The 25699-nt window shown below is 39.9% G+C and overlaps 1 protein-coding gene across 4 annotated transcripts in view; it reads left to right on the top strand.

Annotated features, from left to right (window-relative positions):
- Positions 1-25699, top strand: part of FRMD4B (FERM domain containing 4B) — a 322368-nt gene that overhangs the window by 210875 nt on the left and 85794 nt on the right. For all 4 annotated transcript variants that reach the window (XM_038565874.1, XM_038565871.1, XM_038565872.1 and 1 more), the window contains 2 exons: positions 742-834; positions 12661-12745. In XM_038565874.1, coding sequence (XP_038421802.1) covers positions 742-834; positions 12661-12745 — 178 coding nt within the window. The remainder of the gene's footprint in view (positions 1-741; positions 835-12660; positions 12746-25699) is intronic.

The following is a 25699-nucleotide window of genomic DNA, read 5'->3' on the forward strand; positions in this document are numbered from 1 at the left end:
TAGAAACAGCACTCAGAGAATAGTGACCCTGTACTTTTGAGAAAGCTGTATTATTGTTATCTGTGTCTGTCTGATTTCATAAAACCAGGGGTTTCTCCCTTCTTGACTATGTAAAATATTTCAGATATCATATTTTCAAAGAATTTAAAGATTAAGATGTTAAGTTTCACCTAGTTTTTTTTTTTTTTTACCTCCAGAGGCACCCAGTGTTCTCACTTTCTTGTTTATCCTCTCAGAGATATTTTATTTATGTGTGGGTGTATATTTTTAAATTTTAATATACTGTACTCACTGTTAGGCACCTTGTTTTTCCATTTAACATCATGTCTTAGAAGTTGTTCAAAACAAGTTTGTAAAGATACCCTCCATCTTTTGTATGGCCGGCTGCTCAGTTTAAATTAACTTTTTAAGCAACACCATGTTGGACATTTATAGGTAGTTTTGAGCCTTTTTGCTATTAACAACCAATGCTACAGTATGGGACTTTATATATAGGCCATTTTTCGCATGTCAAGTTTACCTTGGTAAATTTTTGGAAGTGGACAGTCTGCTTCAGAGGCAGATGCTTTTATAACTTTGGTAGTAATTGTTAAATTGGCCTCATTACTAGTTGTAACAGGTTATATGCCTACCATTCATGTATGACAGTAACTGTTTCGCCACAGTCTTGCCAACACTGTGTGTTATTGAAGCTTGCCTTGACCTCCTGTTTAATCCTTTTTCTTTGCTTTGCCCTCATAGAGGTCAGCAGAACTGGCTACAGTTAGATCACCGAGTTCTTGACCATGATCTGCCCAAGAAACCAGGTGCCACCATCTTGCACTTTGCTGTAAGGTATGTATCCATAGAAACATCCAGCATTCCCACCTCCCTTTAAAAAAAAATTCTGGTGATCAGATAGAGAATAAAAAAAGAATAGACCTATCAAAACATTATTACGTGAAAAAGATTCTCTACTGTCTTAGTCTGGAGACTAAGTTGCTATAGATACTGTGTAGAACTGTTTTCTTTGAAGATGAAGGATAGAACCATCTTCCTTTATTCCTCAAAGTCCTTGGATCAATTTAAAGCTGAAAAGCATAGGTAGTTTGTTTTAATACATAAGGCTGTTTTCAACTCAGTATACTTTTAGGATTTTTATAATTTGAAATATGGCAAACATTTACTGTTACATGTTATGTATGAAGGTTTCCTAGAGACTGTGGCAAGAACTGAATTTTATACAATTTCACGCCTTAGCTTGAATTGAAGATAAAATGCAAACAAACGCTCATGGAAAGAATTATCTTAACAGTGCAGAAATCTGAATTCAGCTTGCAGGCAGAGCAATTGCTGAGAAGGATGTAAGGAGTCCTTGACTTGTTCTCTGGCTCTGCTTGGGCAAGCCACTTACCCACACCTGTAGGCCTCCATACATATTTTCTCCAGAAATGGATGCATTCAACTCAATCAGTGATTTCTTAAAGCCAGCCGAAGATGGGAATAGTTTTCCACATGAAATATTCACCCTGCAAAATAAATAAAATGCTATAAAAAGTAATCTTGTGTCCCTGTAGCTAGCTTAAGAAATAAAACATGACCAATTTTGCCGAAAGCCCCTTTCTGTGCACTAGCAGCTTTCCTCGCTACCTGAATTTGATGATAAATTTCATGATAAGTTATTTTCCTTGTCTGAAGCCAAATATGATAAAATAAGCTAAGGTAGTAGATTTCCCAGGAATCTAAATAAGTTTTCATCAAGCTAGATCAACCTAAAGAATGTTTCTGTATTCTGAGCTTGTGTTGTCTTTGGATATTGAAATATGCTTTGTGTGAGGTTCCTGGCTAGCTCAGCAGGTACAGAGTGCAACTCTTGATCCCTAGGTTATAAGTTCAAGACCCATGTTGGGAAGTCTAGTTCAGAGGCAGATGCTTTTATAATTTTGATAGCTTACTTAAAAGGAGAAAGGAAGGAAGGAAGGAAGGAAGGAAGGAAGGAAGGAAGGAAGGAAGGAAGGAAGGAAGGAAGGAAGGAAGGAAGGAAGAGCAAGCTTTGTTTTATGACATAGTTGTAGAAGCTTCTTATTTTTCTTTTTTGGAATTTTTTTTACTGTGATTAACTGGCAAAATCATGTTGATTTACACATTTTTTTAAACTTCAGTCTGCTCCATGAAATCCAAAAGTATGGAGTAAGAGATCCTACCCTTTTTTTAAGAATCTTTTTTATATGAGTTATGATTGTCAATAACTGCTCCTCACGCAGGAAATAAAGTATTGACAATCCTCAATTTTTTCTTTTTTTTTTCTTTTTTCTTTTTTTTCTTTTTTTTTTTTTTTGCTTTTTGTTCTGATAGCTTGCTTAGAATTTCTTTCATACCACTAGAAAACATGTTTTTGAAACCCAGAAAGGAGGTAGCATAAATGGTGATTTGTCCAGGAGCATAGCTGATATGAAGAAATGTGTGGAAATCCTAAAGAAAAACAGGAGTTTTCCTGGAAAGAGTATGATGTAAGTGCTTGTGTTTGTAGAAAGGGGAGAAAAAGGCAAACGCAAACTAACAACCAGTAGGAAAAAGTGTGTATTAGTAACTAAGCAGGAATCAGAGCATAGAGAAATTTTAATCTTGTGTGTGAAAAAAAGGCTCAACATATATCAATGTTTTTTTTTCACAAAAAATCATATTTTCACTGTAAACATTTCATATTATATAAACTTACTTTCCTCCAGCCTTCCTCCCTCCCTTCCATCCCCCAACACCTTCCCTTCTTACAGAAAAATAAGGATGACACATTGCTTGGTGACTTACTTTGTTTTTATCCTGGAGATTTCTCCTTGTGTATATTTTTTTAAAAAATCCACTTTATTTTTTTACACTTTCATAATTTAGAGGTCTGGTTTACTATGAAGCATTTAGGCTGTTTCCAATTATGTATATTTTAATGTAGGCTGTGGTTAAGATCCTTGCATTTTTGTCTTTGCACTCACGTGCAGTATTTATGCAGCTTAGTAACTAGTCAGCAAAATCCTCTGTCTTTGGAGAATTTAACAGATACCATTTATTTAGTTCTCTGTGAACTTGTTCTCTGACACCTGATACCTAGTCTAGTTTTGGTCTCAAAATACCAGGGAAGAAAACCTGTCTTCCCTTCTATTCAGTCATTCATAAGGCAGCCCTATCTTCTGGAAGCAGGTTCCTGAGATGCCCAAGTAGCCTGCTACTTGTTCCATGAGTTTCAGCACTTACTTGAGTGTTATCTCGAGAGTGTCCGTAATCACATGGCATGACTTTCCCTTAACTTCTTGTATGTTTAAAACCCTTATCGAGCTCTTAATTATTCACTTAATTTTTCTTCCCAACAGTATAGTGAGATCATAATAGTCTTTGTTATTATTCCAATTAAGTACTTGTTGTTAACTCCAACTTAATTAAAGAGATGATAAAGCAAAAGCACACAAAGAATTAAGTGAACTGATGGAGGTCACTCAGTGGAATGTCATTCTTTGGAGGCCTTATGAAAGAAGGGGGTTATATGTGCCCCTGTGAAGTCTGGTGTCTCTCAGAGGGCTTCTAGCCTCTTCTTTTGAGAGAAAAGAACCATTGGTGAGACTTACATCCCAATAGACACCACCAACAACCCTTGAAGTTACCTGTGTTGGCTATACTTTTAGTCATTGAAGAGTAGAACCAAAGATAGCTTTAAAAAAAAAAAAAAAAAGATTTTATTTATTTATTTGAGAGAGACTGTGTGTGAGAGAAAGCGTGACAGGGAAGAGGGAGGCAGAGGGAGAGGGAGAGGGAGACTGCCCACCGAGCAGGGAGCCTGATGTAGGGTTCAATCCCAAGACTCTGGGATCATGACGTAAGCTGAAGGCAGATGCTTAACTGAGCTACCCAGAAGCACACACCCCCTTTCAAAGTTTTTTTTAAAGATAGCTTTTGATTCCTTTTGGATATTGGTCACTACAGGAGCCTCTGGAAATGTCCAGGACCTCTTTTTCTTTTTTTAAGTATAGTTGACACACAATGTTACATTAGTTGCACGTATACAACATAGTGATTTGAGGACCCTGTACATTATCTTGTACTCACCACAAATGTAGCTACCCTTTGTCACCATAAAATGCTATTACCATTGACTATATGTCTATGTTGTACCTTTCATCCCTGCGACTTACCCATTCCAACTGAAAGGAGTCACCAAGATACAGTCACAAAGTAGTTAATGTACAATGACAAAAGATTCCCTACAGTGGTAGCACATTACAGGGATGTGCATCATGGCTATTTTCACTGCAAAAGGTTAAAAATATCCAAATGCCAACAATGAAGATTAGGTTCAGTAAGTTATGGTGTTCTTACAGTGAACAATTGGTCACTTTAATAAAAGAGATTAGATTTTTTTCTTTTAGTACATTGCATTTCAGTGTTTCCTCACAGGGAGAGGGGGTGCATATCTGAATCATCCTAGGAATTTTTCAAACTATACAATCATACCCTTCCAAACCCCAAATCCCCCACATTCCTGGCGCCCGGAGTCTGATACAATGCACTAGAGATGGTAAATGCAGTCTTGTTGAAGTTGGTTGTGACAAATAAACAGACATCGGGATAGAAGGTGATCTTGCAAAATGCTATAAAAATATAAGAAAATATCAATTTTTTTCAAGTTGTAGTGTTTATGAAAAAGTAAAAAACCATATAGTTTTGCTTTCAGGTTTTCTCTCTACTGATATGTACATTAACCCTGTGGCAGGCACTGGGCTAAATATTTGATGCCCATTGTCTCACGGAGTCCTGAGCTAAACACCGGGGTGCAGATCTGGGTGGGGGGATGACTTTCTCTTGGTTAATTCCTCCCAGGGTGCAGGGAGCAGCTCAGAAACACACACCACTTCTGCATGGAAGAAAGAAAACACTAAAGGTGAAGGGCACTTAGTGTTCCCTTTATGAACTTCAGGATTAAACCTTTGTCTTTTCTTCAGTTACAAAAGCTCAGTGATACATGCTAAATATGCTTGTGACACCTGAGTGGATAGATGCCCCATAATTTATTTAAGCACCATAATTCATTGAACCAATTCTCCATTTCCATGTGAGTCCAAACTCCCCCAGGTTGCTGGGGGACTTCTCCAGGCCCGGGGGGGTTGTTATTTGCTGCTGTAAATTATCTTCTGCAAACACATGGGCCTCTTTGGTAATGCAGCCCAGATGTGAGCATTGGAAAAGCTTGATAGTGAGTGAACACGCAAGCATTTAAATCAGAGAGCAGGGCCTTGGCGTGACCTCATTGGAAAAGCTCCCATTCCCTCGGGGGAGGGCAGGCGGAGGTGGCTCAGGCTGGTACCACCCAGCTCCACACAAAGCAGCATTCTCGGGGTCTTTTACTCCCTTATTCTTCTAACTACTTTTTGCTTCCCACTCCCCCATCCATTCTGGTCTTCCCTCTCCTGCCCCTTTTCCTACCCCTTTTTCCAGATCCCCTCTGCTATGCCCGAGACCTAGTGGTCCCTAGGTAAGGGACCACTCAGAGGTCCCCCTAAAGCATTGTCTGTGACACTCAGGGCTGAGGACTCCCTGCATTACTTGGAGAGTTCTATAGAAATATGGAGGGTGGAAGGAAACTGCTACCTTTCTGCCAAAGTTGCTGCAAACATGGAGCCTTTGATGAACTTTGAAAGTGCTTTCAGCACCCTCTGGCCTGGTCCTGGAACACTCAGCCTTTAAAAAGAGTTAAGGAAGTATCATGACTGTAATCTGTGGATCCCCATCATTCCACCTGATTTTTTTTTTTTTTAAGAAAGCCAAATATATGGAATACAACACAACAGGTAAAAACAAACAAAGACTGGTGAAAAAAGAGATTTGTTAATGCAGAAAGATGCCCCCAGTATTCAAGCAGACCACAAAACAACATGTGCAAGATGACTGCACTTATGTAAAACACATGAGTAGGGAAAAAGTTTAAAAGTTAACAGTAGTTAAATCTCTGGGTAGGATGATTCCGGGAATGATTTGTTTTTGTCTTTTTGTTAATCTCTCTACATATATTTTCCTACAATGAACACAGTACTTAAGCATTTTTTTTAAATGCAAGGATTGATTAAAAAAAGAGAGAGAAGTTAGAATGTTTGTGAGTGGCTAACTATGAGTTATTTTAAAATTATCAAAGAGTAGGTAACTTACACAATAAGTAGAGGACCAGAAAGTTTATCTCTTCGAGGAGGAATGTGATCAGAAGCCCAGAGGAATAACTGATTCCTCCTACCTTGGGCAGAGGCTCTTTGAGGCAGATATGTGAGGTCAGCTGGAGCTCTGGGCCACCCACCACACTCCTATCTGAGTGGGTGATATTCCAGAACCTAGAGAATGTGACCGTTGGTTGCCTTAATGTTGACTGTGACCTCCTAAGTGGCATAACCCATTCTTGAACTTCCAGGCCCTTGGCTAGAGGCCTCCATATGGGAGCATCCAACATCCTAATTCATATGAAAGCTCTGGAAAGACACAGAATCCTTTAAAACTCGTGGTCAATCCTGATTCCAGTTTCTTACAGGATTATATTTCTTAGTGTGCTTTCTGATCAAATATCAGACATTGTTTGTGGGAACCGGTTCACTCTCCTCCGTAATCTGTCCTTGGAGTGACATCTAAAGGGTAGAAGCAAAGAATGAGTAATGTGATGAGTGCAAAAAACTGTAGGGTGCAGAAGTTAAAGCTTGGCATTTAGCACAGTTTTTTAATAGTGGCACTACTGACATTTGGAGCAGATAATTTTTCATCATGAGAAGCTATGCTGGGGTGTAGTTGCAGAACCCCAAGCTTTGGCTGCCCAGATGCCAGTACACCCTCCAAGCTGGGGTGATCAAAAACCATCTTCAACATTGTCAAATGTGTCACACTCCGCCCACTGAAAACCAGTACATAGCATCGCTCCTCGGTTCGAATCCCAGCTCTTCCATTTATTAGCTCTGTGGTTTTTGGCACCCTCTGTGGGCCTATTTTCCTCACGTAAAATGGACCTTGTTGTTGGAGGATTCGGCCTATAAAGATGTATAATGTAAATGTTAACAATCTTTGTGATATAAATGACAGAGTCTGCCTTAATCACATGTTGAATGGGAAAAAAATTCCATAATGTAATATATGGTCTTCGAATGTGGAAGGAAAAAAAAAAACTCCATAACGTGATATATGGTCTTCAAATGTGGAAGGTTTGGGACTGTCTGGCTTCAATCAGACCCGTTCACTTTTGCCCTGGGTGGAAGATCTCATCATCTGTCTCTGTCATTCGTGGTGCCTAACCATCCCCACCCCACCTTTCTTCCCCCTCTTGCCTCCTCCTCAAAACCCGTGTCCCTACTTTGCTCATGGAGGACAAGAGCAGGCTCTTTTGCAATTGCAATGGGAAGAATCAACACTTGGATACTTCTTGTTGCCTGGGGCAGAAGACTTCCTCCCCTTTTGGACAGGTCAAAGGAAGGCCCTTACCCTCCTGGGCCTCCAACCCTTCCCTGGGGAACTCAGAAAGAGCAGCACCATGGCAGTGGAGCAGCAGGGCAGGTTCCTACAGGCTTACCTGGAGGGCCCTCACCCATTCTCCTGGAGATGCCTGGAAATTCCGAAGTGAGGGAGCGTCTTTCTGGCAAGGGAGCACATTGTGGAAGTAAATAGTGCGTTCCTTGGTGAGTTCTCCCAGACTGCACCACTCCCAGAGATGAAAGGAGCATCTGGGATTCCCACAAGCCCTGCATAATAGCTTGGAGAAAGTGCAGTACACTTCAATTACACAGCCGTCTTCAGCGTGCATTTTAACGTGAGACTATGATGTTGCAGGGTCATTACAAGCAATAAGCAGAGATCTCCCTGCTCAGAATGGGGATTGGGATCTGATAGGAATCTCCCTGAGCCCGCAGCTACAGTGAGTGCCAGAAATTACCCACAATGACTGACCAACACCCAGAAGGAGGCCCTCACTGGCTGCCAGTCACAAGCTCAGCATTGTTCGCAATGCAAAGGCAAGGAGCGATTCTTGCTTGAGTCACCGTCTTTGAGGATATCACTGAGACATAAGAAAGGCCTGGAAAATGAAATGTGCTCAGTTGCAAAGAACAAGTTGTAACTGGTCAGAAGGGTTTTTGTTTCACAGCATTTTCCCATTCTGGGCCAAAATGGACACTTGCAGAGCATTTTGTGTCCTTGAAAGAACTTAGGAAAGACACCTGCTAAAGTTTTCAAAAGCTTTGCAGTTCGGTCATTGCCTTTTATTATTTTTTTTTTTTTTTTTTTTTTTTTTTTTTTAAAGATTTATTTATTTATTCATGATAGACATAGAGAGAGAGAAAGAGGCAGAGACACAGGAGGAGGGAGAAGCAGGCTCCATGCACCGGGAGCCTGACGTGGGATTCGATCCTGGGTCTCCAGGATCGCGCCCTGGGCCAAAGGCAGGCGCCAAACCGCTGCGCCACCCAGGGATCCCTTTTTTTTTTTTTTTTTTTTTTTTTTTTTTTTTTTTTAATTTTTTTAAGCCTTTTATTATTTATGTCTCACCAGTAGGAGAAGAAGAAGAAGAAGAACATAGTAATAACACCCACCACTCATTGGCTGCTAAACGACATGCCACCCATGCACTATGCTGAACACATTTAAAATATCTTGCCTATCTGGGATGTGGGGCAGATGAAGAGGGGGAGCACTGAGAGGCCCAACAGTCAGCTCAGGGCCCCAGGACAAGACTCAAACTAGTCTCTCCCCAACTTCATGGTGTTGATCTTTGATGACAATGAGTAAATGCCCCAAGAAGAAAATGTCGGTCACCTACATGTAAGTGAGTGTCGAAGGACGGCCCATTCCAAACAACTCCCAGGTTCAGCTTTTTGACACACACACATTGTCATCAGGCCAACATGCCTACCTCCTCCCCAAGCCATCTTTGTCACATGACTCAAGTGTCATGTTTTGTTAGCGTCGCTAAATGGTTAGGTGAACACCTGTCCCATCAAGAAAGGACAAAGACAGCTAATGGGAAGAGCACACGGATTAGAGATGAAACCTCTCGGAGCAAATTCTCTCCTCAAGAAGTTGCACTGATGAAGATGTAGGAGGTTTGTCTCTGAAACATATACCTACCTAGTCAAAGAGCCTGAACTCATTTCAAGGGTGAAAACTGAGCCGTGGGCTTCAACTTCACAAAATCTTGGTGAAATCATTCACAGTAAGTGTGCAGAAAGGAAACAGTATCCTTGTGCCAAGAAGGGGCTGAAACAAAAGGTCTTTATTTTAGGAGTCTGAGAGAGTTCATTTTATTTCACAAGAAGCCCTAGATTTTGCTTTCACTTCGTGATACATGTTGATAGGTGTGCGCCTGGGGAGCCATTCTCCCAAAGGATGATATGCACTTTTCATACACTCCATAAATATGAAGTCATTACAATGGTCCCCTTGAGGGAGAGATAGGATTCTGCATTGAGAGAGCAGGTAATCAGATGCCTAGGAAGAAAGGGAGAAGGCAACAGGGCAGGTCGCCAGAAAGTAGTGGGAAACAAGATAGGGACCTGTTTACTGGAACTAAGGTATAGTCAGGGTCTTGGGCTTCAGAAACAAGGTGAGCCCAGTTTCTGATACAAAGCTACCTGTTCAGAGTTGGACAAGCCACAGGCTGATTTGGTGCCGAGCCACCCAGCTCCCCGCATGTCGGTTTCTGAAATTCTCGAGGATTAGCAAGAGGACTGGTCTGGCTAATATGCCCTCTCCCTAGAATAGCTTTCCTTCCTTCTCTACCTGGTGAACTCATGCATTCTTTAAAACTCAGCTCAATTGTCCAAGGGGACAGACATTTCGTGTCCTGTGACACTCAGTGCTACGGATTCCAGCTTGGCAGCCTTCTCCCTCTTGTTTCATAAGCTGAGCTCATTGCACCCCTCCCTCTTGGCCACATGGCATTGTGTGCATGTTACATTTCATCGCGATCATTATTATAGGAAAGCATTCTATCGCTTTGGTTTGGAATATGAACTTTGAGGCCTTAGTTTGAATCATGGTTCCAACCACTTCCTACCTGTATGGCTTGGAGAAGATGACTTGACATCTCCATCTCTCTATTTCCTCATCTGTTAAATGGGTTCATAATTCACTACCTGTGGCATCTGGTTATGCTGAAGATTAAATGAAATGATTGTTGAGAACGAAATGAGACTGCATGAAAAGCACTCAGCGCCTGGCTAACCATAAGCAGGAGCTCAGGAGATTGTAGCTGGCAGACTATTGCTGCTCTTTTCAGGCTGCCAGCCAGAAACCTGCTCCTGTTACCTCAGTTGACAGGGATAAAAGCACTTGTAGAAGCAAAGAAAGCAGGCAAATGCCACCACCACCACCTAGTTAACTAGAAGGTCCTTCAGGATGCAGCCATTGAGTTAGCTGGCCTGGAAGGAAGAGTGCTCAACCCAGAGAGACTCCTTATATGAGCTAAGGAGTGGACAAAGCACGTATGACCCCTCGGAGGGAGTGAGACACAGTCGAGGCAGATGGAGGCCCTAAACAGAAGCCACCAGTCGGAAGAAGAAGGGCAAGCCAGCAGTAGGAGCTGGCAGGGCAGAAGCCAACGAGTCACTGCACTGAGGACCACAAAGCAAGGACGCCCCTGGGCCAGCTGCCACTGCTGCTGGAGGGTTGGGATCTGAGACACAAGCTGTAGCTGCTTCCCCTGGGCCACACAGCATTACATTCCAGAGAATGGGTTTTTATTAACAGCTTAATATTTAGTGAGTGCTTTCCACATATTATCTCCTTTCGTCCTTTCACAATCCCCCCAAACCTTGAGATAAGTGCAGTCATGACACTCATTTTATTTTTTTTATTTTTTTTTTAATTTTTTTTTTCATTTATTTATGATAGTCACACAGAGAGAGAGAGAGAGGCAGAGACACAGGCAGAGGGAGAAGCAGGCTCCATGCACCGGGAGCCTGACGTGGGATTCGATCCCGGGTCTCCAGGATCGTGCCCTGGGCCAAAGGCAGGCGTTAAACCGCTGCGCCACCCAGGGATCCCGACACTCATTTTAGAAGAGGCACAGGGATCCCTGGGTGGCGCAGCGGTTTGACGCCTGCCTTTGGCCCAGGGCGCGATCCTGGAGACCCAGGATCGAGTCCCACGTCGGGCTCCCGGTGCATGGAGCCTGCTTCTCCCTCTGCCTGTGTCTCTGCCTCTCTCTCTCTCTCTCTCTGTGACTATCATAAATAAATTAAAAAAAAAAAAAAGAAGAGGCACAAAGCCGATGAACTTGCCCAAGGCCACACAGCTAATAAGTGATGGAGGAGGGGACTCCCTATCTCCATCTTTCTGATTCTAGAGCCTGTTCCCTGCCAGCCCCACATTTCCCTCCCTGTGTGAGTCCTTTACTTTCCTTTGTCATAAAGTAGATCATCATCATCATCGATCTTCATGAATCTCACTTCTGAAATAAACCCTTGTAAGGAAATATATAGAGGACTCCATCTCTTTCTGGAACTCCCCTTGATGATTCAACATTAGAGGTGGAATTCTTCAAATGGCTTTGCCATCTCTGTGATAAAATTATCCGCAGCCCTTTTCAGTTTCTTTTATTTATCCAACTTTCTGTCGTCGTTGGGGGGGAAGGGAGAACAAACGCCCAACGCCTGTCATAATGGTGCAGAGCTAAGGTCAGGCTCCCCAGCCACATGAGCCCTGGTTGATCTTAACTCTCACCAATCAGAGAGCAGGTTTCTCTTCCAGGACCTGAGCTGAGCTGTGTGCTGTCTTGGGGCATTAGGTCTCTTCATGCATTATTCATCAAGGAAGGCTCTAACACTTAAGAAAAACTTCTGTGCGTGGGCTGGCCCACTCACCCACCCAGAGCCCAGCATTCACAGGCCAGCCTCATCATTACAGGGGTTCAAAAACAGACAGTTGTGAAGGACTCTCCTCCACTCCTTACATGGGGCTGTCAGAACTCTCCTTAGAGCAGGAACCTGCCATCGGTGGCCTCACAAACAGAAAGAGCAAAAGCCCAGAAAAGGAAGTGGAGGGAGGCCTCAAATACTCTGATTTACATGAAAAAAAGTCCAAGGTTAAGTGCTCCTAAGGGCTTGGCTTCCAGCCAAGAGAAAATCCTGGCTTGGAAGGATGCCAGGGAAGGAGCAGTGTGCGATTGAAATTTGCCTGGTAGAGGGGGGCAAGGTGGGCTTGGGGACCTCACAACCCACTTCAACTTGGAAAACCAGAGCAGACCTCAGGGTTCCATTATGTAGTTCTTACTCAGGCGACTTCTACTTTCAACCCTCAAAGCTCACCTGGGCTTTGTTTTGAAGCTGTCCGAGGTATAACGAGCTCCCAGAACATGTGTCAAAGAATGATCAACACAGATAAAGCTGGGTTTGCAGTTGGGTACCATTTTGGATTTCTGTTGAATTCACCATCCAACACACAAATACTGTCTGTTAAGAGATTTTATCCGCATATACGCCTATGTCCATAGGCACATATATGTACATACCTGTAGCCATACCTATGTGTTATCTATTTGTTATAAAAGGCAAAAAAAGCACAACCATTTCCTAGTTCCTCAAAATCCCCTCTGCTTTTGGGGACGCTAGATGAGGACATGACATCATGCTGAGTGAGGGAAAGAAATCTGAAGAAACAAACTTCTGTATTATTTTTCAGGTTTTACATTGAGAGCATATCGTTTTTAAAGGATAAAACCACCGTGGAGCTGTTTTTCCTGAATGCAAAGTCCTGCGTACACAAGGTAATGTACCCCACTTGTTATGTTCAGTGAATGATTCCAGAATAGAGAAATGGTGTTGCCTATATTTTCGTGTTCAAAGAAAATAGCCATAATCTTTTCTACTGATATTTCCTACCCTGCCATTAAAAAAAAAATTAAAATTTACACAAAAGGCAGCTCTTCTCAAATTCTGACTGTGAAAGACAGCCATCTGCAGGGGACTCATGCTCAGAGACAATTACCACTACCTTAAATGCCCCTAATACTCCACACAGAATAATCCAGAAATACACAAAGATGGATCCATCAGATTGTGATTGAAACCTCAGAAAAGTCATGCTGGAAATTTTGCATACTCTATTAAATAAGATTTCCATAATTCAAAACCAATCTTATTTAGGGGTCTCTGCTCGGAGCCATGTGTTTTAAAGCCATGTCTCAGTTATCTGTGGTGAGGGACTAGTTTTTTGTTTTATTGTTTTTTATTTGTATCCAATCTATGAAGGACACATTGCTTTTGTAAAATTCAGTTAACATGAATTGCCAGAAAAATGATCCCATGCCTGGATGTCAAATTGCAATAAAGCATTCTCAATTTTGATCTTACCTCCTTGCAGACAATGATTGCTTTCAAGGCCCCCACTCTGACCTCCTCAAACCACACCCTTGGCCAGAACAGGGAGTCTGTGAACCCATATATGCACATCTAGACCAAACTTCTCCATTCTAGGTTACAGTCTCAGCATTCAGGATCGCAGAGCCCATGCCCACTTCCAAGGCCAATGGGGTCCCTTGCTGTCCAGATACATCACCCTAAATCTGAGAGGTGACCAGGGTGCCTGGCCTAGAAAGACAAGGGGACAGGCTCTATATGGGTTAGGGAGCCTACACGGGTACATTTCCCCTAGGCCCCCAAAATGTTAAGGGTGGCTTACTGCACACACCCACAGTTTTAATTGATAGAAGACTCAGACGGAGCAGAGTTTTTGTTGGATTTTTTAAAAAACAACTATATTGAGAAATAAGTGACTATACATATTTGAAGTGTACAGTCTTATAAGTTTTAACATATCTTAGCCATGAAATGATCACCAAAATCAAGGTACCCATGAAATGATCGCCAAAATCAAGGTAGTGAATATGCCCAGCAACTACACATCTGCTTTTTCTCACAAAGGAGCAATTCACATTTTCTAGAGTTGTATATAGATGGAATCATACAATAGATAATGTGTCTTCTTTCTTTTTTTTTTTTTTAAGATTTTATTTATTTATTTGAGAGAGAGAGAGAGAGAGAGCAAGTGGTGGGGGAAGGGGCAACGGGAGAGGGAAAACAGACTCCCTCATAAGTAGGGAGCCCGATGCGGGGTTCAATCCCAGGACCCCTGAAATCATGACCTGAGCTGAAGGCAGATGCTTAACCAACTGAGCCACTCAAGAGCCCCATCATTTTGTCTTCTTTCAATGAGTATGATTATTTTGAGATTCATCTGTGTTGTTATGTGTATCAATGGCCCATTCCTTTTTATTGCTGAAATATTCCATTGTATGGATGTACCTTAAATTGTTTTTCAATTCTCCCGTGGGTTTTTTTCCTAGCTTTACTGAGATACAATTAACATATTACACTCTGTAAATTTAAGGAGTATAATAGGATGATCTGATACACATGTATGTTACAAAATGATCCATTCACTTGTTAACGGACATTTGGGTTGTGCCAATTTGCGGACTTTTACAAGTAAAAACACAATGAACATTCATGTACAAGTCATTGCATATACACATACTCTCTTTTTTCTTGGGTAAATACGTAGGAGCAGAATGGCCAGATCTTATGGTAGCTTAACTTTTTAAGGTACTGTTACACTGTTTTCCAAAGTGGTTTTCAAAAATCAGTTGTCCATATATGCATGAGTTTATTTCTGGACCCTGTATTTTGTTTCATTGATCTATTTGTCAACCTTTTTTGTCAATAACATACTGTTTTGATTACTATAGCTTTAGAATGTGTCTTGAAATCAGAACAAACTGTAGCATTTTTCTTTTTCAACGTTTTGTAATTATTTTGTTTTTTGCATTTCCATATAAATTTTAGAATCAACTTATCAATTAAAAAAAAAGAAACAGAGCAACAACAACAACAAAAAAAACCTGATGAGATTTTCATTAGGATTGCACTGATTCTATAGGCCAATGTAGAATTGACAACCTAGCAATACGGAGTTGGCAGACCCATGACACAGGGTATACATCTCCATTTACTTCGGTCATCTTTAATTTCTCTCAGCGGTGTTTTTTTGTTTTTGTTTTTGTTTTCGTTTTTGTTTTTCTCAGCAGTTTATAGATTTTAGCATACAGGTCTTTTGTCAGATTTGTCCCTAACTCTTCCATATTTATATTATTTGATACAATTGTAAATGGCATCTTTATGAATGGAATCTTTATTTCAATTTCTGAGCGTTTAATTCTAGTATATAGTAATACGATTGATTTTTGTATATTGCTCTTGAATCCTGCAACATTCCTAAACTCACTTATCATTTTTGGTAGCTTTTTTTGTAGATTCCATCAGGTTTTTTTTATGGGTGTTCGTGGCATCCACTAATAAAGATAGTTTTACTTCCTTTCTAGTCTGCCTGCTTTTTTATTAGTTGTCAAATTTATAGATGTAGTTGTTTAAAATATTTCCTCACCACCCTCCTAATGTAGTCTATAGAGCTGTTACCTCTTTTGATCCTGATATTAATATTTGGTGGCTTTCTCTTTTTTTTCTAATCAGTCTGCTTAGAAGTTGATCACTCTTGAGCTTCTAAAGAACCAGTTTTTGGTTTCAGTGACTTTGTTGTTTTTCTGGTTTCTACTTCACTGACTTCTGCTATGATCTTTATTATCTTTATCTTTTATCTTTATTATTTACTTTTTTCCCTTTTCTTTGGGTTTCATTGGTTCTTCTTATTCTAGTTCCTTAAGATAGAAACTAAGATCACTGTTTAAGGATGCTCTTTTCAAATACAGGCATTTAGTATATACAGTTTCTCCCTAAGAAATTGTTATCTATTTGTTATAGTATCCCACAAATTCTGATATGTTGTAGTATCCCACAAATTCTGATATGTTGTGTTTTCATTTTTATTTACTTCAAAATATTTCCAAATTCCTCTTTTATATATCTTCAGTGAATCAATTCAGTGATTGTCCTTTAGAATAGTGCAGTTTGGTTTCCAAATATTTGGGGATTTTTAGAGATCTTTCTGTTATTTATTTCTAATATAACCCCACTGTGGTCAGAGGAGTTAAATCTTTTTAAATTTATTGAGACTTGTTTTATGACCCAGAATATGTCCCATCTTGACAAATGATCCGTGTACACTTGAGAAGAATGTGTATTCTGCTGTCACTGGGTAGAGTGTTCTGTGAATTTTATCATTGCTTTTGATTATGAGGTATATTAGTTTAACTTTCTTTATGGTTCTTGTGATTAATGTTTATTGAGGATCTTGGACTTTGAGCTTATAGTTTAATCAGTTTGGAAATATCTTAGCCATTTTTTTTAGAAGGAATCAAGATTTCTGCTTTGTTTTAAAGATTTTATTTATTTATTCATGAGAGGGCAGCCCGGATGGCTCAGTGGCTTAGTGCCGCCTTCAGCCCAGGGCTTGATCCTGGGGGCCCGGGATCAGGTCCTGCGTCAGGCTCCTTGCATGGAGCCTGTTTCTCCCTCTGCCTGTGTCTCTGCCTCTCTGTGTGTGTGTCTCTCACAAATAAATAAAATCTTTAGAAAAAATATTTATTCATGAGAGATAACACAGAGAGAGGCAGAAACACAGGCAGAGGGAGAAACATGCTTCCTATGGGGAGCCAGTTGTGGGACTCGATCCCAGGACCCCGGGATCAGGACCTGAGCCAAAGGCAGATGCTCAACTACTGAGCCACCCAGGCATTCCATCTTAGCCATTTTTTTTAAAGATTTTATTTATTTCTTAGAGAGAGAGAGAGAGCAAAGCAGGGTTTGGGGGGGAGAGAGAGAGAAAAGCAGACATCCCACTGTAGTCAGAGAACACACTTTGTATGAATTAAATCCTTTTTAATTTATTGAGACTTGTTTCATGACCCAGAATATACCATAGTTTTAATTAGGTTGACTTGGTTGGTAATGTTGTTGAAGTCTACTGTATTTTGCTGATTGTCTCTCTACTTCTTATATCAGTTATTGACAGAGGAGTATTGAAATCTGTGGCTATTACTATGGATGTTTCTGTTTCTTTTTGCAAGTTCACCTAATTAACATATCAGTTTTGTTTCATGCATTTCAAAGTTCTGTTATTAGGGCATAAACATTTAAAATTGCTATGCCCTCTTGATTATCATTATAAAATGATCCTCTTTATCCTGGTAATATTCTCTTTTCTGAAGTCTGCTTTGTTTGATATTAATGTAATCACTTCGGGTTTCTTCTATTATTTGTGTTATCATGGTAAATCTTTTCTCATCCTTTTAAACTACTTGTATCTGTATATTTGAAGTGCATTTTTTGTAGACAACACTATGTTGTCATCTTGATTTTTTAATGCATTTTGGCGATCTCTGTATCTTAACTGGTTATATATACTATTTACATGTAGTATGATTTTTGACATGGTTAAGTTTAAGTCTGTCATCTTCCTATTTGTTTTCTGTTTGTCCCATCTGTTATTTTTTTCCTTTCCCTGCCTGCTTTTGGGTTTATTGTGTATTGTATGATTCCATTTTACCCTTTTGTTGGATTATTTGCTATAACTCTCTGTTTTGTTATTTTCATTGTTGCTTTAGGGTTTATAGTATACATCTTTTTTTTAAAGATTTATTTATTTATTATTTGAGAGAGAAAGTGAGTCGGGGGGGGGAAGGGCAAAGGCAGAGGGGAAGAAAGAATCTCGAGCAGACTCCTTGCTGAGGGCAGAGCCCAACAAGGTGCTTGGTCCCACGACCCTGAAATCATGACCTGAGCTGAAATCAAGAGTCTGAAGCTTAACTGACTGAGTCACCCAGGCACCCATAAAGCATACATCTTTAACTTATTACATCTACCTTCAAGTGACATAAGATAATTTCACATGTAACACAAGAATCTTACAATAATATATTTACCTCTCCCCCCCCATCAGCCTTTATGCTATCAGTTCCATACATTTCACTTTTTGATATGTTATAGATGCACATGACATTGTTGGTTTTGTATAAACATTTGATACTTCTGTCTGCTTTTTAAGATTTTCTTTTTATCAGCCCTTTTTATTATGAGGTATTATGGTATAGTTTTTCTTCATGGTTCTTGTTTTTGGTGTTTATTGAGCATCTTGAGTTTGTGAGCTTTTAGTTTTCATCAATTTTGGAAATAGCTCAGCCATTTTTTCTTCAAATATTTTTTCCTGTTCCCACCCATGCCTCCTTTCCAAACTCTAATTACACATATACTGAGCAATCTCAAATTATCCCACAGCCCAATGATGCTCTTATTTAGTTACTTTTGTGTGTATGCTTTATTTTGGATAGTTTCTATTACTCTGTATTCAATTTATATCTTTTCTTTTGCAATCTAATCTGCCATTGGTCTCATCGAGTCTATTGATATTTTATCTTTACAAGTTTGATTTGGATCTTTTTTATATCTTGTATGTGGCTACTTAATTTTTTGAACATACAATTCAAACAGTTACAACAATTTTTTCAAAGCCTTTCTCTACTTATTCTAATATCTATGTCAGTTCTGATAGGTGTTAACTGATTCATTTTTCTCCTTATTATAGGTCATGTTTTCCTGTCTGTTTTGCATGCCTGATAATATTTGAATAAATGCTGAACATTGTTTAATTTAACTTTTTTGCCTGCTGTATATTTTTATATTCCTATAAATATTCTTGACACTTGTTTTGGAATAAAATTTAATTACTTAGATGCATTTTGACTTTTCTTAAGTCTTAGTTTTATTATTTGTTAGGCTGGCCTAGTGCAGTGCTCACTCTAGAACAAATTATTCCCTGTTACTGAGGCAAGACCTCCCTAAGTACTCTACTCAATGCCTCATGAATTATGAGTTATTTCTGTGAGAACCAGCTCTGTGTGAAGACCAGGTACTCTTTCCTTTCATCTTCTTGGATAGTTCTTTCCCCAGGCTTGGGCAGTCTCCTTCCATGCATGCAATAATCAGTATTTTACATATCTCAGGATTCTCTCTGTGCAGCTCTCCTTTCTCTGGCACTCTGTTCTGAAAACTCTATCCATTTTGGTCTCCCCAGCCTCTCAGCTATGTCTCCTCAACTCAGAAAGTCCAATGTGCTTCATCTGTGTAACACCTTCACAACCTAGAAACATTCTCATGGCAGTAAGGAGGTACAGTCATAGGGTTTACTGCCCTTTGTTGCCTTTGTTGCCTTTTATTCAGTATTTTTTTTTATTCAGTGTTTTGAAAACTTTGTTTCATATTGATTGGCTCATTTCTCAGGTTTTTTTCAGATGAGAAGGTAAATCCAGTCCCTGTTAATCCATCTTGGCTAGAAGCAGAAGTATTCAAATCAGAGTTTTTGGTTAATTCTATGGGAAAAGTGAAATTCTTCAGCACCAAAGACTTTATTATAGCCTCTCTTTATTGAGACTTAAGCTTCCTTAAGAACTCCAAGAGTTGACTGATAAGTAGATACCTATATAGCAAATGTAGCATTTACTGAGTCAGGAGAAAATATTTCATAAACCACCGTTGGTCATCTCCTATGTGGAGAAATACAATTACCCTTTGTTATATTTTCTACTACCTAGCTGGCCATGGTCCAATGAAACAGTTTCCTTGATTGTTTCTTTGCTCGGTTGTTATGTAAAGAAAGATAAAATGCAAATTTTAACTCATATTTCTCTAGTAGCTTTGTAGGCTAAATTCTGTTGGTCTTGAGGAAGTACTGAAAAGTAGAGTTCTTTTAACTTCTACTCCATCTTATGAATGTCAGTTTTTGAGATATCTTCTCTAAGTAGGAGTGTTTCATGACTTGTCAAAGAATTCAGAACTTTTACAAAAATATAGGAGTTAGGCACTATGACCTAAGAATATTATTTCAATAATTTTTTAAAATTCAGTTGTAAGAATTTAGAGTTGAATATTTTCTGTCTAAGCAGTACGCAGATGGCTAGTAACAATCCCAAGAGATGTTATAGTATCTGGGAAATGATAAGATAACAGGATCAAGTAGCCGTGTGGTAAAGCAGCTTTCAAGTAATTTCTTAAGACATATAATTTAAGAACATCGCACATAAGAAATATCATCTGAATCACAGACACAGGAGTAAATAAGTTTTATGAGAACATAGTCTCGTCTATAGAACACACGTAGGTGGGTTACTGATTGGCACAAGTCAGTCACTGCTGTGATGATAGCTGCTGTTAATTCAGGGCTCAACGCTGGATATGAGAGTGAACGGGGCTTCCTTCCATATCATGCCGAGGACATTCTTCCCACCAGTGATATGTCCAGCACCTCTAATTATCAACTACCCACACTTCTTTCTCCCCACCAAACAGTTGTCCCCGTCTGCCGGCTCCTTCCTTCCACTGAGGACAGAAACATACCGGCAAGGAAAAGGGAGCTCTTATTTGTAAATACTGACAAAGCCACAGTATCTCTTTGCATGCTTGGTTAGTAAGAAATAGGACTTGTGATAAAGTTTCATACGGTCACTGAAGCTCTGCATAGCTATGTAAATGTGGATTTATATTTTAAAAAATCACCTCTGGGGCAGCCCTGGTGGCCCAGCAGTTTGGCACCGCCTTGGGCCCAGGGTGTGATCCTGGAGACTGGGGATCGAGTTCCATGTCGGGCTCCCTGCATGGAGCCTGCTTCTCTCCCTCTCCCTCTGCCTGTGTCTCTGCCTCTCTCTCTGTCATGAATAAATGAATTAATGAATGAATGAATGAATGAATGAATAAATAAATAAATAAATAAATAAATAAATAAATAAAATCTTTATTAAAAAAATCACCTCTGTGAGTATGTCATTTGAAGCACTGGGTGGTTCCCAGTCGTTTTGTAAATATCATTGTCCATATTGTATAGTGAAGAAGCCATTGGTAGCTTTGTGTTGAAAGAAATATTGGGCCTCACTTTTGAGTTTGGATATCCTGGGAGATTCTGAAAAAAAGGACAGAAATTTTTCATTTTTATTTCAAAGCAAAACCCCAGGTACACAGTGTGGTAATGATTGGGCATTCAATGAATTGTTGTAGACTAAGTCAATAAATGAATGGATGTTGTCGATGATGAAAGCTTGAATCCCAAGAAGTCAAGAGATAAACAAACAGCTGTCTGTTGTATCATTTGACTAGCATTAACTATGAAATGTTTATAAAACTTACTGAGAAATTAAACATCCAAAATGCTAAAAAATTTCATTTTCCAAGTATTACTGAATATCACTTAGCAGTGCTATGGTAACTCTAATGATAATTTTCAGCAAAAAATGAGTAAAAATGATTCCATAAGGGAGAAAATTTAATGTATAATCTAATATTTTATTTTAAAAAGTTAAAACCTATTGGACTTTGCTCTCTTTATTTTAGTATCAATTAAATACCAATATTAATCTTACAGAAAACTAGTTCTGGTAGACTTCAATTATGAAGCCATTGGTATATAGGCCAAAGTCAACCATGGCTAGAACTAAGTACATAAGAGAATATTTATTTAGCAGTTACTTCTTGTGTCCTGCTCCCTGCCAGCACCGTTTGAGGCTGTTTGTAACTGGAAATGCTCTGAGGAGTTTGTGATTTTTTTCCTTGCGTTGCTGAGCCATTTTTTTTCCATTCTAAAATGATCTGGGCAGCATTTTTTATTGTGTGACTGACCTTTGACTACTTTTATCAGATTTACAACAAATGCTCATTTTTAATGAGCATTTTAATGAACAAGCTCTTGCCTTTTTGCCCCTCTCCAGACCACGGAATCAGAATTGAAAAGAGAGATGGAAATCAACCTTTTCACCAAGGTTCTTTGGTGATTTTCCTGAGCACTTTAGTTGAAGAACTGCTGGGTTTTCTGTGTGTTAAGCAATGCAGAATATTTAAATATGAGTTGAACCTGGCTTTGAAACATACGAATCAAGGTCCAGAGACCACTGTTTCATTTCTCCTCTTTTTTCCTAGCAGTTAAAGCAGAAAAGCCATTTCACCTTAAGAATAAGAGAGGAGAGGAAGGTATGAAATTGTTTTCCTGCTCTGAGACTATAGGAGTGAAAGAAACATCTGCAGAGCCTTTTCTGCACATTTGTGTGTGTGTGCCAGTACTAGGCTAAGTGGTACACATTTCCCTGCATTTGATTCTCACTATAGCCCACGAAGAAGAAAATGTGTGATCTTCTTTTAGAAATAAAAGAATAGGGGCACCTCAGTGCTCAGTCGACTAAGTGTCTGCCTTCGGCTCAGGTCATGATCCCAGGGTCCTGAGATAGAGCCCCAAGTCGGGCTCCCTGTTCAAGGGTGATCTGCTTCTGCCTCTGCCTCTACCCTTCCCCCTGTTTGTGTGCTTTCTCTCTGTCTGTCTGTCTGTCTCTCTCTCTGTCAAATAAATAAATAAAATCTTTGGAAATAAAAGAGCAAAAATAAATAAATAAAATAAAAGAGCAGAGGTACAGGCAGGTTTAGTCATTTGCTTAACATCACAGAGTGAGTAGGTGGGAAAAGTATCCTAGGAAAATTATCCCAACAAGACATTATGGTCCATTAAAGCCCCTCTCGTTTGTCTTAGCTTTTGTTTGATCATGGCTCCAGGGAAATAAAAGTGTCCTCCATAACTTAGAGGTTGGGGGCTATTGTTACAGGGGGGGCAGGTCACCGCCCATAATAAGTATTGAATACATATAATTTTCTAGGTGCTTACCGTGTATATTCATTCATTTAGTTCTCACTCCAGACCTTTATTATTGCCCCCATTTTACAGGTGGGACTACTGAGGTAGAGAGGTAAACTAACCTACAGAGGGTCACATAGCTAATAAGTAGAGGAGCTAACATTCATCCCAAACAGTGTGATGCCAGAATCTAGGACTTTAACAACTACATATTACTGCTGCTGGATGGGTGAGGGTTGTCTATCCTCTCCCCATGGCGGAGGCGTATCAGTGTCATCTGAAGTTGAAGCTCCTTTCTCTTATTCCAAACTGTGTTGTACATGCTAATGCTCTTAGCCCATGGTGGTATAGGCACCTCCAGATACCAGGAGCCAAGTGGCTTCCACAAGTTGGGCTGGGGGACAAAACACCCTTATCCTTTCTTTTTTTTTTTTTTTTTTAAGATTTTATTTATTCATGACACACAGAGAGACAAGCAGAAACACTGGCAGAGGGAGAAGCAGGCTCCATGCAGGGAGCCTGACGTGGGACTTGATCCAGGTCCCCAGGATCACGCCCTGGGCTGAAGGCGGCACTAAACCGCTGGGCCACCCAGGCTGCCCACCCTTATCCTTTCTGAAGCACCTGAGCACTCATGTAGGAACAGAACCTACCAGAAAGTGACAAACAGCCCCCATGTGGGTCAAGTGTTCCCCTGGAGAGTGCTGTTGTCTGAGTTGTCCATCAGGTGAGGGCTCTTGAACCTGTTTGGCTTCCTTGGTGAGAATGCAGAGGGGCACACCTTGCCTTTGCAAAAACAAGCACCTGTGCCAGGTGGCGATGATGTGGAAATGCCGAAACTGATACTGGGGAAGCCTGGCGCTCAATGTGTGGGCAGTGGTCCACCTTGGGCAGCCTGTGGCCTGCTAGTAGAAGCCTCAGTGCAAGAAACGGGACTGTAGATGTGTGTGGCCTTTTGGACCACATCTGACTTTCGTATAATCAATCCACATTTATCACCAGGACCCCTTTTTTAAAATCAGTGATTTGAAGACCTGCTTAGAAAATTAAGAGTATTGGCCACCTTGTCTCTTGCTATGTGTAAAATTTTTATGACGAAGGAAAGGCAGGAAAAGGCAAAGCAAGTGGGATTGAGGAGGTGCTCTGCAGTGGAGATCATGCACTGGGGTGAGGACAAGGATGGCAGCTCGACTTCCCTGAGAGTTCCCCAAGCAGCAGGCATTGATTTTTTTCATTTAGGAGTGCATTTAATCTTCTCAACAACTGATACTGTTATTTATTGCTTTGACAAATGAGGATATGGAAACATAAGTAAGTTAAATAATTTGCCCATAATTAAATTGCTCATTAGCAGCGGAGTAATCACTAGGCAGCCTAGCTCCAGAAACCATAGTATTTGCCTTTCATTCCTTCCTTCATTCATTTAGTCAGTAAAAATTTATTGCATTCCTATTAAGGGCCAGTATTTTATTTTTTATTTTTTTATTTTTTATTTTCTTCTTTCTTTCTTTCTTTCTTTCTTTCTTTCTTTCTTTCTTTCTTTCTTTCTTTCTGTTTGTTAAGATTTTATTTGTTTGAGAGAGATTGAGAACACAGAGGGAGAAGGAGAAGCAGCCTTCTCGCTGAGCAGGGAGCCTGACACGGGGCTCCAACCCATCCATGACCCTGAGATCATGAACTGAACCAAAGGTAGATGCTTAACCGACTGAGCCACCCACATGCTTCAAGGGCCAGCATTTCTGATGAGTGCTGCATTATCAGTATTCTAGCACTAGAACCTTCCCATGGCCTGTCCTAAAGGATCCTTTCATCTGTACATTTGTGTGTAGATGTGTGTTGGTTTACTTTAAAGGCAATATATATGATGATACTTTCTAGGACATAATATTTCTGAAAGATGCCAGGAACTATGGTAAGACTGAACATACCCAGAATTCCTTGATGCATCTTATTACTCATTCATAATAATATAAAAAGCAATGTGAGACATTTTCCTAACTCTGCAACTCAAGAAATCTCACAAAGAGAATCAGAAGTTTGTAATCTCATGCACACACACACAAATACTGTACTTGAAATCTACAGCTCCCAGTGCCTGGGTGGTACCATCAGTTAAACATCGGACTCTTGGTTTCAGCTCAGGTGGTGAGCTCAGTGGTGAAATCAAGCCCTGTATTCGGCTCCGTGCTCAACATAGAGTCTGCTTAAGACTCTCTCTGCCTCTCCCCACACACATATTCTCTCTCCCTCAAATATATAAATGAATCTTAAAAAAAAAGGAAAGAAATCTACAGCTCAAGAATCTATCTCATGATCATAAGCTATTTTCTTACCAAAAAGAGTTTAAGAAACTTTGAATATTAGACCACTTCAGTGGAAATTCACCACATTCTTCAAACATGTTCAAGACTTCAAGAAGTTCTTCAATACATAAACTTGTGATTTTGTTTAACCCAATATTGTCCAAACTTACTTGCCTATGAAATTTTTCTTTCAAGCAATATTTATGAATGGACTGCTGACCACACTTGTGAAAATGCCATTGTGGATATATACTATACCATTAAGTAATAAAGCAGAAAGTGACAACTGTAAGCTTCCCGGGATTAGCCTACGTTAGATCTGACCACAGGATAAAATCCAGATTTTATCCTGGTCTATTCTGATTCTTTAAACAAAACATCTCTGGAGTCAGTCAAGAAATGTTGACTTGGGTAGTAAGCCAGTTAATACTTCCTCTTCTCCAGGCTGAGCAGGAGTAGATACCATACCAAAAAGGAACAGGAATTGGCTCAGTAATGCCTTGAACAGATTTCACAGTGCAACTTTTTCTTTTCTAAAAAGCTCTCATCTCTTTGTACCTCGAATAAATGTAGAAACACAAAAGAGCCAACCATTAGTAATCCTATTAAAAATTAGTTATTGCAAGACTATCCAGTCATGTTTATTCTTATCCTCCCTCTTACCCCATTTCTTGACTGAGACCTTATTAGATGTGCCCTTTCATTAGCAGACTTGACAAGAGCCTCAGCTTAGCATCCCTAAAACACATTCTTAACCCACTTAGAGTGATAGAGCATATTGCATAATGGTCTTAGAATCTTAA

Source organism: Canis lupus, chromosome 20, assembly GCF_011100685.1.
Source record: "Canis lupus familiaris isolate Mischka breed German Shepherd chromosome 20, alternate assembly UU_Cfam_GSD_1.0, whole genome shotgun sequence".
NCBI classification, from domain to species: domain Eukaryota; kingdom Metazoa; phylum Chordata; class Mammalia; order Carnivora; family Canidae; genus Canis; species Canis lupus.